At 29.5% G+C, this 17,022-nt stretch overlaps 2 protein-coding genes across 2 annotated transcripts; one reads left to right on the plus strand and one right to left on the minus strand.

Moving 5' to 3' along the window:
* Positions 1-832: 832 nt before the first annotated feature.
* On the plus strand, positions 833-3,673 carry FPRO_14751 (uncharacterized protein; the record flags this gene model as incomplete). Its single annotated transcript, XM_031219812.1, has 1 exon — positions 833-3,673. One exon carries the CDS (start codon positions 833-835, stop codon positions 3,671-3,673), a length of 2,841 nt encoding a protein of 946 aa, XP_031085533.1.
* Positions 3,674-5,702: 2,029 nt separating this feature from the next.
* On the minus strand, positions 5,703-6,152 carry FPRO_14752 (uncharacterized protein; the record flags this gene model as incomplete). The annotated part of the gene is made up of 2 exons (XM_031219813.1): positions 5,703-5,779; positions 6,119-6,152. The coding sequence occupies 2 exons, from the start codon at positions 6,150-6,152 to the stop codon at positions 5,703-5,705; spliced, it is 111 nt and encodes a 36-aa protein (XP_031085534.1).
* Positions 6,153-17,022: the final 10,870 nt, after the last annotated feature.

Genomic DNA, 17,022 nt, shown 5'->3' on the forward strand with positions numbered 1-17,022 from the left:
TTCCTTCCGTCTTCAGTGCTGCATTGTTGGAAAAGCAAATTACATGGTTTGACAGTAGTATTTCCATTATGCCCATGTTATAGTAGCATTCTTCACCGATTGAAAAGGTCCCGGGAACGCTTATGCTTCCCAAGCTGCAGAGTACAAGTGCGGAGGAGAAATGAATTAATCTTGGATGGCTTAACCCGATGTCTTTCAAGTTGGTCTACAGCCAGGCGCGGTATGGTTATTCAGTGTTTGGAGCACTAATTGGCTATTTGCCTAGACAGAAAGTGTCGGCCCTTTCTTTGGTACAATGCATTAGCCATATCAACAAAACATCTTAGTATTACCCCTTTGGCCAAATAGTGCCGAAAGTCCATCTCTGCACAACCTGGCCAGGAAGACGTTATTAGATGCTGAACTGTAAGTTGAAGTTGTGATATAGGCAATACAAACAGCTAATAATTAAGTTTATCAAAGAAAACAGTATTAAAACCTTCTAGGTAACTATTTATAATGTGTCGGCCCCTAATGATAAAAACAGGCAGGGGATTTTAAATACTATTCTATTTCTAGTAAAAGAGAAACTAGCAGGGGTATGTACAAGCTAGTAGGCAGTTGTAAGTTTTACACTTTTACCGAATGTAAGCTACGTAAAAGGAATGTATATAGTCCTACACTAACCCTAAATAGGGTAAAGAATGCGAGATCTTATTTATACATTTTACCTTCCTATTCTGGTACTGCTATGAAAGCTAGCACAAAGACCTGGGGAGCATTTATACTTCACTTAACGCCATCCAGCACCGCTGGATAACTAACGACTCTTTGTAGTACTAGGTGAATCATCATGACTACATTCGACTACTTTTCCCATGTTGAACTACCCACACCAACGCTGCCTCTCGAAGAGGCATGTGCCCTCTTACACCAAGAGTTTGGCATTGCTGCCAACTTGCGGCCACTTGGCAGCCAGCAGGACCAGAACTTTCTCGTCCTAACTGCCGCCGATACCGAGCCGTTGGGCGTGCTCAAGATCAGCAACCCCGTCTTTAGTGGTTTGGAGATTGAGATGCAGGATGCCGCCGCCATTGCCGTTGCCCGTGCAGAACCATCCCTGCGTATCCCTCACGTCATTGAGGGACCGCAGGGTGTCATGTCGGGGTGGTGGCAGACCAGTCAGGGACGTCTACACTGCCGCATCATCTCCTTCGTGTCAGGTACCACACTGACCGGCTCACACTACCTCAGCCCGGCCGTGGTGCAACGGCTGGGCGAGCTATCAGCCGCGATCAGTGTGGCCCTGGCAACTGAGACCCATCCTGCTTCGGGACGTACCTTGCAGTGGGATTTACGACATGCCGAACGGGTCATTGACGCCATTACCGCCACTGAGCCCGATGTCGACGTGCGAGCGCTTACCGCCGAAGCCAGCCAACACGCGTTAACGTTGCTACGCCCAATATCAGATCGCCTGCCACGTCAGTTGGGCCACTTTGACGTCACTGACGATAATGTCCTGCGTCCGGATGGCAATGTCCTCAGCCTCCCAGATGCCGTGATCGACTTTGGCGATGTGATTGAATCGTGGGCGGTGGCAGAGATTGCCATCACCGTTTCCTCGATGCTACACCACGCCGATGCCTGCTTCCGCACCGTGTTGCCGGCTATCGTCGCATTCAATCGACGACGCCATCTCAGTGATGATGAGATTACCGCGCTATGGCCGTTGGTGGTCCTGCGTGGGGTCGTTCTGGTGCTCAGTGGACGTCAACAGGTGCGTCTCGACGTTGATAATGAGTATGCCAAGCGAGCGCTGGACCGCGAGTTCACGATCCTCCGTCGCGCCACTGAGGTGCCATTGGAGGTGGTTACCGCCCAGATACGCCATACGCTGGGACGCCCCGACGCTATAGCGCCGCGCTGGAGCGGCAAGTCGATCCTGGCAGCGCCACGATCGGCGGTAGTTCTAGATGCCTCTACTCTCTCGACGTTGGCCGACGAGGGAGCTTGGCTTCAGAATGATGCGATAGAGCGTGCCGCACAGCACTTACTGGCCCAGGGTGCTGATATGGTCGTGCTACCGGCCTTGCGACCAGCGCTGCTGGGTGCCCCAGCCAGGACACCAAGCCTACCCTCCACGGTCCCTACTTCGGCGGCCGCCTGGTTCGCCGCTGCGACCACCCTTGAAATACCTGCCAATCTATATGTACGACAAGGTGGGACGGCTCTGCCCGTGGGAGTAGCGACAGTTGCAGCCGGCAGCCGCATTGACGTGCTGCTGACCGCGCTTGATCCAGTTAATGTGCCAAGCGCGATCCCTGCCTTCGATCTGCCTGGGTGGAGCGTGGTGATTGGAGATGCAACCGCAGCGCTGGGCGTAACGCCGCCCACAAGTGATGTGGACGATGAAGGTCTGCTGGAACGGCGCGAAGCAGTGGTGGCAGAGGTACAGGAGCACTACTATGCCCGTCCACCACAGATCGAACGGGGCTGGCGCGAATACTTGATGGACGTCCACGGTCGTGTCTACCTCGACATGGTCAACAATGTCGCCTCGGTAGGCCACGCCCATCCTCGCATTTCCTCGGCTGTCGCACGGCAGACCCGACTGCTCAATACCAATTCGCGCTTTCACTATGCCGCCATCACGCGCTACGCCGAACGGCTCGCCGCTCAACTGCCTGATCCGCTTGATACGGTCTTCTTTGTTAACTCGGGCTCTGAGGCGGTCGATCTAGCCATTCGTCTGGCGCTAGCGGCCACTCAGCGTCACGATGTAGTGGCCATGGCTGAGGCCTACCACGGTTGGACTTATGCCAGCGATGCCGTTTCCACGTCGATCGCCGATAATCCGCACGCGTTGCAGACACGGCCCGACTGGGTGCACACCGTCGAGGCGGCCAATGCCTACCGCGGACGTTATCGTGGAGCCGAGGCCGCGAAGAACTATGCCACTGACGCGGTGGCACGTCTGCAGTCGTTGGCCGCCGAAGGGCGTGCGCCGGCCGCCTTCCTGAGCGAGACCTACTATGGCAACGCCGGCGGCATAGCGCTGCCTTACAGGTACTTGCGCGAGGTCTATACGGCAGTACACAATTTGGGCGGAGTGACTATTGCTGATGAGGTCCAGGTGGGGTTTGGCCGTCTGGGCTCTTGGTTCTGGGGCTTCCAACAGCAGGATGTTGTGCCCGATATTGTGGCGGTGGCTAAGTCTATTGGCGGTGGCTTCCCGTTAGGCGCCGTAATTACCAGCCGCACTATTGCTGATCGATACCGTAGCCAGGGGTACTTTTTCTCTTCTACTGGTGGATCACCTCTGTCATCAGTGGTGGGACTCACGGTGTTGGACATTATCGAAGAGGAGCAGCTGCAGGCGAATGCGCGGATCGTTGGTGCCTGCCTAAAGTCGCGGCTGCAGGGGTTGGGCAAATGTCACCCCCTCATAGGCACCGTGCATGGCGATGGCCTGTACCTGGGCCTCGAATTTGTGCGCGACCGCACCAGCCTGGAACCGGCAACGGAGGAGACCAGGGCCATCTGCAACCGGCTGCTGGAACTGGGAGTCATCATGCAACCCACCGGCGATCACCAGAATGTGCTGAAGATCAAACCGCCGCTCTGCATTACACAACAGTCCGCTGACTACTTTGTCGACATGCTGGACCAGGTACTCTCGACAGGATTCTAGAAGGGACACTTTCTCAAGAGAATTAAAATAGTTATAAGTCAGGGCCTGGCAACGAAGTGGTGGCGTTAACTTGGTGAGACTGGATATAGCTATGTTGAAGTATCTTGCGTGCTTGAGTGGTACTGCATGTAACGGTTGGGGTTCTGTTAAACCGAAGTAAACATGTGTATTCTATTACTTAATCCCGCTTTTGGGATTAGCACTAAGTCAATGACCATATGGCTTAGATTGTCTCAGAATCAGGTCATGGCTGCAGTTTTCCGGTTATCAGGACACTACAGCATAAGCTAGAAAGAAAATGTTATATTCACCCCCTAGCTATTAGTACCATAGTACTGTGACATATTTCCAATCGACATCATGTCCTCAAAGCTAACAATACGATCAAGCCCAAGGAAGTCGTTATTCATTAAAGTTTAAGATATAGTGAATAACTCATCCTTGGATATTGTAGTTAAGGATTGTGAGTCTACATGCCATTGGTTGTCGGTCAGCTGGTTTGGATAATCCATTCTGGGTGTCAGGTTATTGACAGTTGGTGGCAGATTGGTCTTCGTGGAGGCGTGATTATTTCGGGAGGGTCCGGGGCTCTCGATTCTCGAACTGAGAACAGGGCCTTCAACTTCAAGTTCCAAGACGGATACTTGCATGCTTTGGCCAGTAACTGCTGTTTAGGTATGTTGGTGCTGACTTTACAGACTGTTAAATAACTGGTTAAAAAAGTTAGGAGTTTTACTTATTTGATCTACCTGTTTAAGGCCAGCCTATCAATTAGATATATCTTTTAAATTATTTATTAAATACTTAAATTCCTTAGCTAAAGGTATATTATAGTATTAAGAGTGAACTGCAAGACTGTATTAAATATAGTTATATAAGTATTCTGGTATCTTACCTAATAGGGTTCTAGCACTAATAAAAGCATATATTTTTATTTATAGTAATATAGTATAAGCCAATAGGTAACCCCTAAGATACTAGGTTATTATATTTACTATCTTTATAGTAGCATTAAGGCAGTTCTTAGCATTAAAACTATTAGGGAGATTTAAGTTAAAAAGCTTAAAATTTAGGTATATAATACACTTATAAAGGAAAATAATAGATATATTATATATTGCATTAGCTAGTATTATACTAAGGTCTATAATGCCAGGTATTATTTTATATAATATACTAGAATCTTTCTACTACTAAGGTAAATATATTTTCTAACTAATTTTATTAGTAATAAATATAACTTAAGAATAGCACCTACTATACTAAATAGAGATTAAGTTCCTTAAACTTAATTAGCCAGAGAGAAACCTTATATCTATTAGTAAAGTCTACAGAAGGTTATAGAAAGCTATTTAATATCTAATAAAGTAAATTAATTAACTAAATATAATAGGCTAAGGCGCCAATCTTAAATATATCTTTAGTTACCTTATTGCTAGCCTAAGTATTGCCAGTCTTTATTAGTCTATTAATACTACTAGTATTACTTTTAATAGAATAAGGACTTATCCTATAACTATTCTATATTACTAGCTTATTTTAGTTACTAAAATAGGATATAATAGCTAGCTTATTATAGAACTAGCTTCTGCTATATATAGGCAGTCTTTAGTAAATATCTACTAAATTAAGGCCTAAACTTTAATAGGTTAGTAGTAAGAGAATAATAAGTCCTTACCCTTTAATAATAGATAAGATTCTATTAAGAATAAAGATATTCTAAAAGATCCTTCTTCTTTCCTCTTCTTCTAGCTAATCTTATGGCTTTATTAATAATAAACTATTTAATAAAAGTCCTCTCTTATATTAATATACTTTAGGTTTAAGAGATAGTCCTATATATTTAACAGTCCTTATTAAAGACCTAATAATAGGCCAGGCCTTCTTTAAGTTGCTATTTCTAATCTAAAATCTTAATTAAAGTGCTAAAAAGTTAAGAATTACAGTATATCTTAATAAATATAACTATAATAAGTGCTTAAAGATTCTCTATCTTAAGGCCCTTTATTGTATTTATTATTATAGTATTTTATAGCCTTAATATCTCTTTATCGATAAAAGTATTATCTAGTAGGTTAACATTAATCTTAATATAATATAAAGATGCTATTATTATTACCTTAAGTATAATTATTATATACTGCTTAGTCTCTTAATAAAGTTAGTTATAAAAGCCTTTTATAATAAGTATTAATATCTATAGCTAGATATTATTAAAATATACCTTAATTAGCTTATTTAAATAGTCCTAAATAATATTAATTCTATATAATAAATCTTAACTAGTCTATTATTAAGTAAAGTCCTTATTACTATATTTAGGCTAATCCTTAGCTTTATCTTGCCTTTATCTTTTAAAAAGTTTAGTAACCTTTCTATATAGATTATACTTATACTATCTTTTATAAGTTAGCCTAATATTCTAATTTAGCTTTTATAACTTACTAATAAGTATTAAAAGGACTGCCTCTAGAGACATTAAGTTAAAGTTATTTATCCTACTGCCAGAAAGATTATACTTTATGCCTTTAGATTCTTATATACTTTAGGTATAGCCTAAGCTAAATAATGCTTTCTTAACCTTTTCTATTATTTTTAATAAATATACTTTCTTATATAGCTATATACTTTACTTAATATATACCTAATTGCTAATTAAGACTCTTAATAGCACTACCTTTTAAGCCTGGCTTTATTTAATAGTTTTTATAATAATAAGGTATACCTAAATAACGTAAATAAAAGGCCTATAGCCCTGCTCTTTATTATAAACTTATCTAATTGCTTATAATTAAAGTAAGTTAATCTCTATTTAGAATACTTAAGTTTCTATTTTTAGTAGCCACTATAAGATAGAAGCTTGGCTTTAGGGAAGTTATTATATAATAAATCTATAGTATCTAGAAGTAATATAAAAGTTAGAATAAGGTTAATTTATTTTTACAGTCGGCAAACTTGCCGCTAATATGGCTGGCTAGCTGCCTTGGCTCCAATCTGAGTGGAGGGCGTCTGGTATTGTTTATTCCCCACTTGACTTTGCTGCGATTCATTTGCTAGCTGTATTACCCCGCAAACCGACTCGTGAGTCATTATTGGCGACGATGATTGGCGGTTATTAAAGTGGAATGCTGTCATGAGGACTGTGGCAGGGGACCAGTTCTTGTGCTAGAGCATATTAGGAACGATCCTTACATAATCATCGGCCGATACTTTAACCGAGGATAAGCAAAGCTCTTCAGGGTAATTCTTGTGCTACCTATTGCTGCCATGACTCTCCAATCAAGGAAACTTATAATCTGGTTTAGAGATTAAATTGCCAGTTTGCAGTTCCACAGGATAATTAGAGATCGGATACCTGTGCGGGTAATGGCTGCTTACTCTAAAGGATCCCATCCCTACCCAGTAGAAAAAGGTCCATTTCCAGGATTTTATTAGCAATATGTTCTCTCGATTAACATTTAACATGTTTTGACATGACCGCGAATTCGGCCGCAGCACCTTGTTCATTGCAAACTTTCACTATACTTAAACCCCAGGCTAACGCTTCTTAAGAGCTTATCTTACTAAATGGCATTTAGAACTTTACCCTCACTAAATCAGTTAACATTAATGCTAAAAGAGCCTAAAAACGAAATATACCGCTAAAACTCCAAGTTTTTATTCCTGCTAACTATAATAATATTTTTATTAATTTAAATATTTATAATTATATTAAATAGGTTTACTACTAAAGGCACTTTACTATCTTATTAAACTGGTTTTAATAGTATTACTTTCTATATTTTAATGCTACTATATATTAAGGGTATATATACCTTAATAATTAGTTTATAGCTAAATATATTAAGGGCTATATACTATTTAAAACTAATATCTTAGATATTATTTAGCCTAGTAAGTAAGCTTACCTTACTATAGCAGTTAATAATAAACTTAACTGGTATACTATTTTACTAAAAAGAATAAAAATACTTAAAAATAGTAAGTAAAAGTAATATTATTAATATAACTTCTTTAACTATATAGGTCTTATAAGATCTATATAGCTATTTATAGTTCCCAGTATCTCTATTAATAATATTATAGTTATTATAAAGGTAAAAGGGACTATTAGTATTATAGACTTTTATATTACTATAAGTATCTTTTTAGACCACTACTTAATTAAAGTGATACTTTTAGATAAAGATAAATATCCTATTAGTTACTATTTTAAGTTAAATAGCTCTTTAATTGCTAAATTAGTTTATTTTTAGTAATTAGGAGTAATATATCTTTACTAACTTTATATAGAAGTATTCTTTAGGAGTATAGTAATAGATATTTATAAACTACCAGTAGGGATAAAAACAGTTAAGGTCTCTAGAAATAAGTTTCTTATTAATAGAAAGCTATTTTATTTTATAGGATTTAATAAATATAAAGATATATTAATCTAAGGAAAAGGTTATAATTTAGCCTATATAATTTATAACTTTTAATTAATATAGTAGATAGAAGCCAGCTCTTTCTAAACTTTTTATTACCTATATATAGAAGAAGTTCTTAAGTATATAGACCGTTATAATATTATTATAATTAATAAGATAGCTGCAGTTAGTCTTAACCTTACTATTATTACTAGGCTCTTTAGGCATAAGCTAATATCGATATTTTTACTAGAGATAATAAACAATAAAATATATACTTTTTATACTTAAGCAATATATAAGCTAATTACTTATAATAAAAATCACCTTAATATTATAATATAGATAATTATAAATAAGCCTGCAGCCAGTAAGCCTAATATAAAAGAGTATATAGAGCTACTTATAAAACTAAACTGTAAATTAGATCTAATAAGGCCTATATACTTTACTAATAAGAATTAAGTAAATATCTATATTAATCTTATTATAGATCTTTTTAATATAATATACCTTAATAGATACTATAGCTAGTATCTTAATATAGATAACCTTAAAGAAGTAAAGTAAGGTCTAAAAGAATATTTATAGAGCTAGGAGGGTAAATATAATAAACTAATTATTATAATAGAATATAGCGCTAATACTATAGCTAGGCTATATACAGTTAAAGATATTCCCTAAAGTAAGGAATATTAAAGTTAGGTCTTAAAAATATTATATTAAGTATTTAATAGGGTAGAGAGTATTATTAAAAAGTAAGTATAGAATTTTATAGATTTTTAGACTCTATCTAGCTTTATTTTTAAGGTAGATAGTAATAAGAAAGGCGTATTTATGCAGGATTAAAGACTAAAGAGTGCTATATAGGTACTTAAAAAGAGGTGGACCGAGATGGCAGCTGTTAGTTAGAACTATATTTTAAATAGATTAGCATGATTATCCATAAGCATTATTAAATTAAAAGTTATCTTAATTGCCATTTTCCTATTAGGAGCAAATCCCAAAGTATACTACTAGCTCCTTAAGCGCAATACTAAATTAAATAGATATTGTTCTTTATAAGGCAGGCATTTCTATTAAACCTTACGCCAAATCGTTTTATATTACGACCCTAGCAGTTATATTATATACCTAAACTATATCCCACTTTTTTATTTAATCCTAAATATCTTTAACCTTAAGACTAAGGGATATATAAGAAGACTAATTAAATAAGGACTAATAGAATAAGGAAATAATAGCGCTTTAAGACTGTATTATTTTAGGACTGATAATAACTTTATATTATATTACTTCTATATAGGCTATTTAAGTATATATATATTTATTTAGTAATAGATAGAACTTAACTTATTAGCTATTAATAATACTTTTTTACCTTAATAAGCCTTACCTATACTATTAACTATTAAGAGATATAACTAAAACTAATATATTTAGTATAATGCCTTATATAACCTATAAATATAAAAACCTAATATAGACTAGTTTCTCTATTTAAAACCTTAATTATTATATATTAATAGCTTTTATTTAAAATATATTGCATTAAATAACTAAATAATATTATACTATTAAAATATCTAGTAATACCGGTTTAATACCTTTTTATATTAAAGCCCTATTTAGTAATACTAAAATAGCAGCTAAAGTTTAATAGCTTTATAATTTAATTTAGACTCTATAAATATAGATAAATAATTAGTAAAATGCTATAATAGCTAATAATAGTGGTAGTAAGTAATAAGGCAGAGACCTTAATAAAGCTTTAAAACTACCTAAACTAGAACCCTTTAAAGGATAAATAACTAATATAATCTTATTTCTTACCTAAATAAAAGGATACTTTTACTTATTTCTTAATAAATTAAATATTACTACTAAAAAGCTTTTATTTATTATATCTCTAATTTAAAAAAGTATTAAAGAATAGTTTAAATTTATTATAAAAGACTATCTTAAGAATAAAAAGAATCTTTAAGACTAAAATACCTAAAATATTTTTACAGATTAAAATAACTTTAAATAAGCACTTAAAGATAATTTTAAAGTAATTAATAAAAAATAATAAGTTATAGCTAAACTGCTTATACTTAAATAATAAAAGTTATATATTATATATTTTATTAAGTTCTATTAGCTAGTAGTTAAGATTTAGTAAAATAATAATATCTTTATAGAGATTTATTATTAAAGCCTTAAGGAAAAAGTTAAAAATAAATTATACCTTATAGATAGACCTAAAGACTTAATTATTTATATTATTATAGTAATTAAAATTAATAAATAATAGTATAAATATAAATAAGAGAAAGTAAACTATAAATATAAAGATAATTTTAATCTATATTACTTTAATTAATAATATAATAATAATTAAAATAACTTTTATAATTAAGGATAATAATAAGGTAATTAGTAAAATAATATTTTATATAGAATATATTTAAGATAGATAATACTTAAAGTAATATAGCCTAAAAATAACTAATAATAATAAGATATATTTAAATATAAATACTATAACTATAATTAGTTTAAATATATAGTATAATAATACTTAAAATTATATAAATTATAAGACCTTAACTAAAGTAAGTAAACTTTAGAATTAACTTAATAGCTTAAACTGTAGATAGCCTAAAAGACCTAGATATTAGGAATAATATAAAGTATATATAATATAGTAAAAATAACTGCCTTATATAAAGATAATATGCCTAAAAAAAGATAGAACCTAAATAAAGGAAGCTTTATTAAGAAACTATAAGATAACTTCTCTATATATAAAAAAGCTAGTATAGATAAACCTAATAAAAGAACCTATAAAAAGTAAAATTAGATTTAATAAAAATACTATATATAAAGAATATTACTTAAAGAAGAGTATTATAAGAAGCAGGCTATCTATAAAGAAAATTAAAAAAAGAAGATTTAAAATAATATAGAACTTAAAGAATAAATTAATACTAAATAAAGATAATAATAATAAGAAAAGAAAAAGGCTAAAAAATAAAAAAATATAGTAAAACTATAAGTTTTAGGAATAATAAAATAAGGAAGTCTAGCTATCTTTAATTAAAATAAATAGAAATAAGCCTTATAAACTATTAATAATATTTTAATTAGGACTATACTTTAAGAGATAGAAAAAGCCTAAAAGATAGAATATAAAGCTAGAAATTAACTTTATATATAGAAATATTAATAATTATAAGCTATAGGATATAGAGGTAAGGCAGTAAAAGTTATAGCTTAATATCTCTATTATAGAGATAAAGAAATTAAGTAAAAATAGAAATAAAAGTATAAATTACTTTATAACTAAAATAGAATAAAAATATATTTAAACTATAAAGATTTTTATATATAAAAAGCTAGAAAATATAGAAATATTAATATAATTAGTATAATATTAATTAAAGCCTATTATACTAAAGATACTATAAATCTATAATATAAAGAAAAAGAGTTTAATCTATAAGATAATATATAGATACTTTCTATATATAAATAATATTAAGATATTTTATAGATCTCTTATAAAGATTACTAATATAATATATATAAATAAAAAAAGCTTAATAATAATTATTTCCTAATTATAATATTAAAGACCTTTAATAATAAGCTATACTTTAGGGAAGAAATAAAAGGATATTTACCTTTTATATAGTATAATAATCTTAAAGTACTAAAGTTATAATTTAATATAGCCTACTATTAATAGATCTATAAAAATAAGGATTTACTTAATAGAATTAGATAATTATAATATTTAATTAAAAAAGTAAAAAAAGAATTTAAAAAATTAACTTAAAGAAAATATATATATCTTAAAAAGAAATTATTAATTAATAATATTAATTTAAAAGATATAAAAAAACTATAAGGATAATAGGAGGCAGATAGCCTATATCTAAATAATAATAATATACTATCTAAATAAATAACCCTAAAAGAGGGTATTAGTAATAAACTAAAAGAATAATATTAATAATAATTATTTAATAAAGAGTTTATTAATAACTATACTGACAGTAAAGAATATTATAATAGTAACTGTAAGAAGGTTTATTATAATACCTTAAGAAAAGCTAGATACTATCTATAATAGAGCTATAAATATATAAAAAGTTAAGTCTATAATAAGATATAAGTACTTTAGAGGTAATATAAATAATAAGTATATCTATATACTTAATACTACTTATTTAAATTAAGGAAAGATAGCTAAATACTTAAGTAAATAATAAAGTATAATAAAACTTTATTAACCTAAAAATAGTTATAAAGCTAAAAATACTATAGAGAAAGAAATTATTGCCTTATTTATTAATTAATATAAAAAGATAACTTTTTAATTATAATAATAATATTATAGACTAAAAGATTAATTACTTTAAAATTATAGCTAAAAGAAGAAAATAAAAAGTAGATTTTAATATTATACCTTTAGGATAGAATATAGATATTATTTTAGGTATAAAATAGCTTAAATAAGAAAACCTAATTATTAACTAAAAGAATAGCCAGGTTATATTTCTTAATAACCCTAAAAGTAATAATAAAATAATTATAAAAAATAATAAAAGATCTTAAATCTTAACTACTAAAAAAAGTAAAAATAAATATAAAATAAAGTATTTACTACCTCTAAAAAGAATATAATATAAATATAAAAAAGGCATATAAATTAAAAAATAGATTTTAAGTATTCTTTAATAATAAGACTTAAAAAAGAAATAGTAATTAATAATAAGCTAAAATAGATTAATAAATATACCTAAAAAATATTAAGTTTATAATAAACTATTTATAAAAGATCTAAAAATAGAAATTTCTAGTCTTTAGTCTAGATATTATTCTGGCTAAATAAATATTTAGGGTTAGTAAAATTATATAGCAGTTATAGGTAGTATATAGGCCATTTACTTAAAATAATATTTCCCTAAAATAGCAGTAATAATTAGGTCTAAAGTAAATAAACCTTAACCTTAAGTTAATAGAGAACTAATACTAAATATTAATAATAAAGCTAGAAAATAGTAAAAGAGAAAAGGGTTTAATTAATTAATTAAATATAGGTAAATAATAATTTAAAATAGAGTTTATATATTACTATAATAATAATAAAAGTAAGTTTAATAGAAGTTATAATAAATAATAATAGTATTATTATTTAGATTTAGCTAGATTTAAGTATTATATTAATAGTCTAGTTATTACTATAACTATAATAGATAATATAGTAAACTAAATAATCTAGCTTTATAAGTAACTTAATATTTTACTTTATTTAATTTATAAGGTAGCTATTAAGCCTAAAGTAGATAAGGTAAAGTATTATTACTATAACTACTATAAAACTGTTAGGAAGTAGTTATAAGCAGTAATTACATTTATAGTATTATTTTTACTATTAGGATAATGCCTTTAGATACTATAGGACCTAATAAATAAAAATATATAACTACTACTAAATAAAAGTATATTAATTTTAAGGCTAAAGATATATAAAAGGTTTAACTGTAAAAGTAAAAGCTATTACTTTCTGACCTATAATAAGTTAAATTTTTCTATATATAAGACCTATAATAGATACTAAATATAGGTAAAAGGTAAGTATAGCTAGAAGTATATAATACTTTAGTTACTATATAAAGCCCTATATATAAGTATTAAATTATTAATTTAATATAAGGCACTAATACTAATAGTAGTCTGGCTATAGAATATATTAATAATACTGTAATTAGAGATACTTTATTACTATAGACTATTTAGATATATAAAAAGGATTTAAAGAAGGCAGAGATAGAATAGTAATATTAAATAGAGGTATTAAATAGAGTTAATATTAAGTTAAAATAGATATAATTTATAAAATAGTTAATATACTTATAGTAAAGAGATAAATTAATGCTATATTAGGTAAGACTATTACTAGCTTTTACTGTAGTTAAGCAGTAAATATAGCCTTATAAGTGCTATAAAGTAAACTAAAGGCTATATAAATTAATTAAAAGCTTTTAGTATAAATTTAGCTACTATATAAAGAGGCTAGATAGGGTATTAAATAAGATACTTAAGTGGCTTAGCAATATTAATCTAATTAAGTTAGTATTAACTTTATTTAACTAAAAGTAGTAATTAAATATAATAGATAGGTATAATATATACTAATAGTAGTATTTATACTATTATATTTAAATCTAGCTATTTAGGTATAATAGAGCTAAAGTAAAGTATAGTATTTAATTTACTAAAAATTAATAAAATTCTCTAGCTAATATTATTTAGTAACTTAATGCTATTATAGATAAGAGAAAGAAATAAAGGCAGTAATAGGTCTTAAAGGTCAGTAAAGAAGGTAATAGTAATAAAAAAAGTACTAAAGGTAGAAAAAAGGAAGACCTTAATAAAGAGGCACTTAATAAGGCTATCTTTAACTTCTGTATTAAGTTAATTAAGTAAAAGCTTAAAAGGAAATAATATTATAACTTACTGCTTTATTTTATAGCTATATTAAATATTAAGGAGAATAGTATATAAGTTTTATTTTATATATATATTTAGTTTCTTATTAGCTTTTTATAATATAAATAGATTTTAATATTAAAGTACTTTTTTAAAGATAATCTATATAACTTTAAAGACTTAACTTATAATATAAGTTTTATAGCTATTAATTAGTTTTAAAAGGGTTATTATAATTAGCTTATAACTAGCTTATATATATTATTTAATGCTATTATTTAGTAGATAATATATAGATAGGGCTACTGCAATTAAGAAGGTAGGTAAGTAAGGATACTATAAGATAGTAATAATATAATGCTTAACTATTTAGGCAATAAGATTACTGTAAGCAGCTTTTAGTAGATAGTATAGGTATTTATATAAAAAGCTAAAGGCTAGCTAGATAAGCTTATAGGCAGGCAATAGAGTTAAATCTATAAAATAATATAGCTATAGGATATTATTAATAGTTTAGTATTTAAGGGCCTAAGGCAGTTATTTATAATAAACTAAAAGAATATATAGCTAAAGCTAGATACTAAAAAGTTAATAAGGCTAGTAGGTATAATACTATAGAAAATTATTAATATAGAGAATAGCAGTAATTAAGTTAAGTATTAAAGATAGGCAATAAAGAAGTATTTTAGCTAGCTATAGCAGTTTTAATTAAATATATTTTTAATTATATATATATAGAGAGAATAGCCTAAATAAGGTCTAAAAGTATTAATACTAAAGTATTATAATACTAAATAACTACTAAAGAATATATTTATCTTTAATAGATAGGTAGTACTTATTATAGACTAAAATAAAAATAAGGGCTTAAATAGTAAGTAAGGCTAAAAGGTAGTATATTTTTTGCCTAAAGGCCTAAGCTTAATAATAGTAGTATATATTATATAGCTGCTGCCATTTAAAAAGGTATTATATTAACTCTTTAATATTTAAGGCCTATTTAAGGCAATTAGCCTATAGCTATAGAAGTTAGCTAAAAAGGGGCTATAAAATACAGTAAAGTTAAGTAAGTAGCTTATGCTAATTATTAATATACAGATTAAGGTATAGCTTACTGTTTTAAGCTATTAATATATAGCTATTAAGATAGGTTATTAAATTAAGGGATTAATTATTTAGTAAGTTAAGCTAAAAGTTATTATAATAGATAGTAATAATAAGGCAGCTAATTTATTAACTAAAGAAATATATTAATAACTAAAAGTTAAGTATATATAAGATATTTAAGTAATATATAGAAGTTAGATTATATAGAATTATTATACTATTAATTTTTAATTCTTAAGTTAGCTATAGCTAGAAATACTATTAAATTTCTAGAAGATTAGCTATCTATAATATTAATTTCTAGCCTAAACTAATAGTAATTTTAGTAATAGAAAATACTAGGCTTATATTTATAATAATAATAGTATACTAATTACTAATAGAGCAGTAAAGAGGCAATAACTTATTATTAACTAAAAGGTATATATAATAATAGTATTTATTACTTTACTATTTTATATATAATATATTATAATTAAAATAGATTAAGGTTAGTAATAAGATAGAAGAGGGCATACTATAAAATAAAGTATAAAAGTAAGCTTATAATTAATATATAATTACTATTAGTAGGTAACTTTATTAAGACTTCTGCTAGATAGTAATATAGCCTGCTACTATAAGGATATAGAGATTAATATAGGGCTAAAATATATATTAAATAAAGATATAGGATAGAAAATACTATAACAGTAAGATAGTATATACTGCATTATATAACTAAAAAATAATAGTATTTAAAGTAAGCTACTTATTATAATACTGCTAATAAATAGTAGTAAAAGTATTTTCTTTATACTACTAGCTTTTATAAAAGATAAATAAAGTAGGGATAAAAGACTGGTTAGTATTATAGTTATTCTATTTATATTTTTTATATAGAACTTAATTTTAAGAGTATATAAGCTTAATATTAATTATATAAAGTAAAGAAGTAATATTAATTAAAAGAGGGAGAAATAATAGTAAGATATATAATTAGTAATAATTAATGCCAATATAGCTATAAATAAAGGATTTACTATATATATTAAGAGCATTTAGGGTTAAAAGTTATTAAAAAGAGTATTTTTTAATAAATATTATATTACTATTATAGATATTAGCTATTAAAAGTGGCTAAGGCTGCTAATAGGGCTATATCGATTTAAGTACTTATTAATAATACTTACTGTAATACTGCTAGTTTTAATAGAGGATTAATTTTAAGAGTAAATACTAATATAAAAGGTAATAATAATTTAAGCTTTAACAATAAAGGTAAATATTTAGTATTAAGTAAAGTAAGTAAAGCTAAAAAAAATAGCAATTAAAGATAAAATAATAACTGCAATAAAGGCAATTAAAAGG

This window comes from Fusarium proliferatum (genome assembly GCF_900067095.1).
Source record: "Fusarium proliferatum ET1 genome assembly, contig: FPRO_scaffold008, whole genome shotgun sequence".
In the NCBI taxonomy this organism is placed as follows: domain Eukaryota; kingdom Fungi; phylum Ascomycota; class Sordariomycetes; order Hypocreales; family Nectriaceae; genus Fusarium; species Fusarium proliferatum.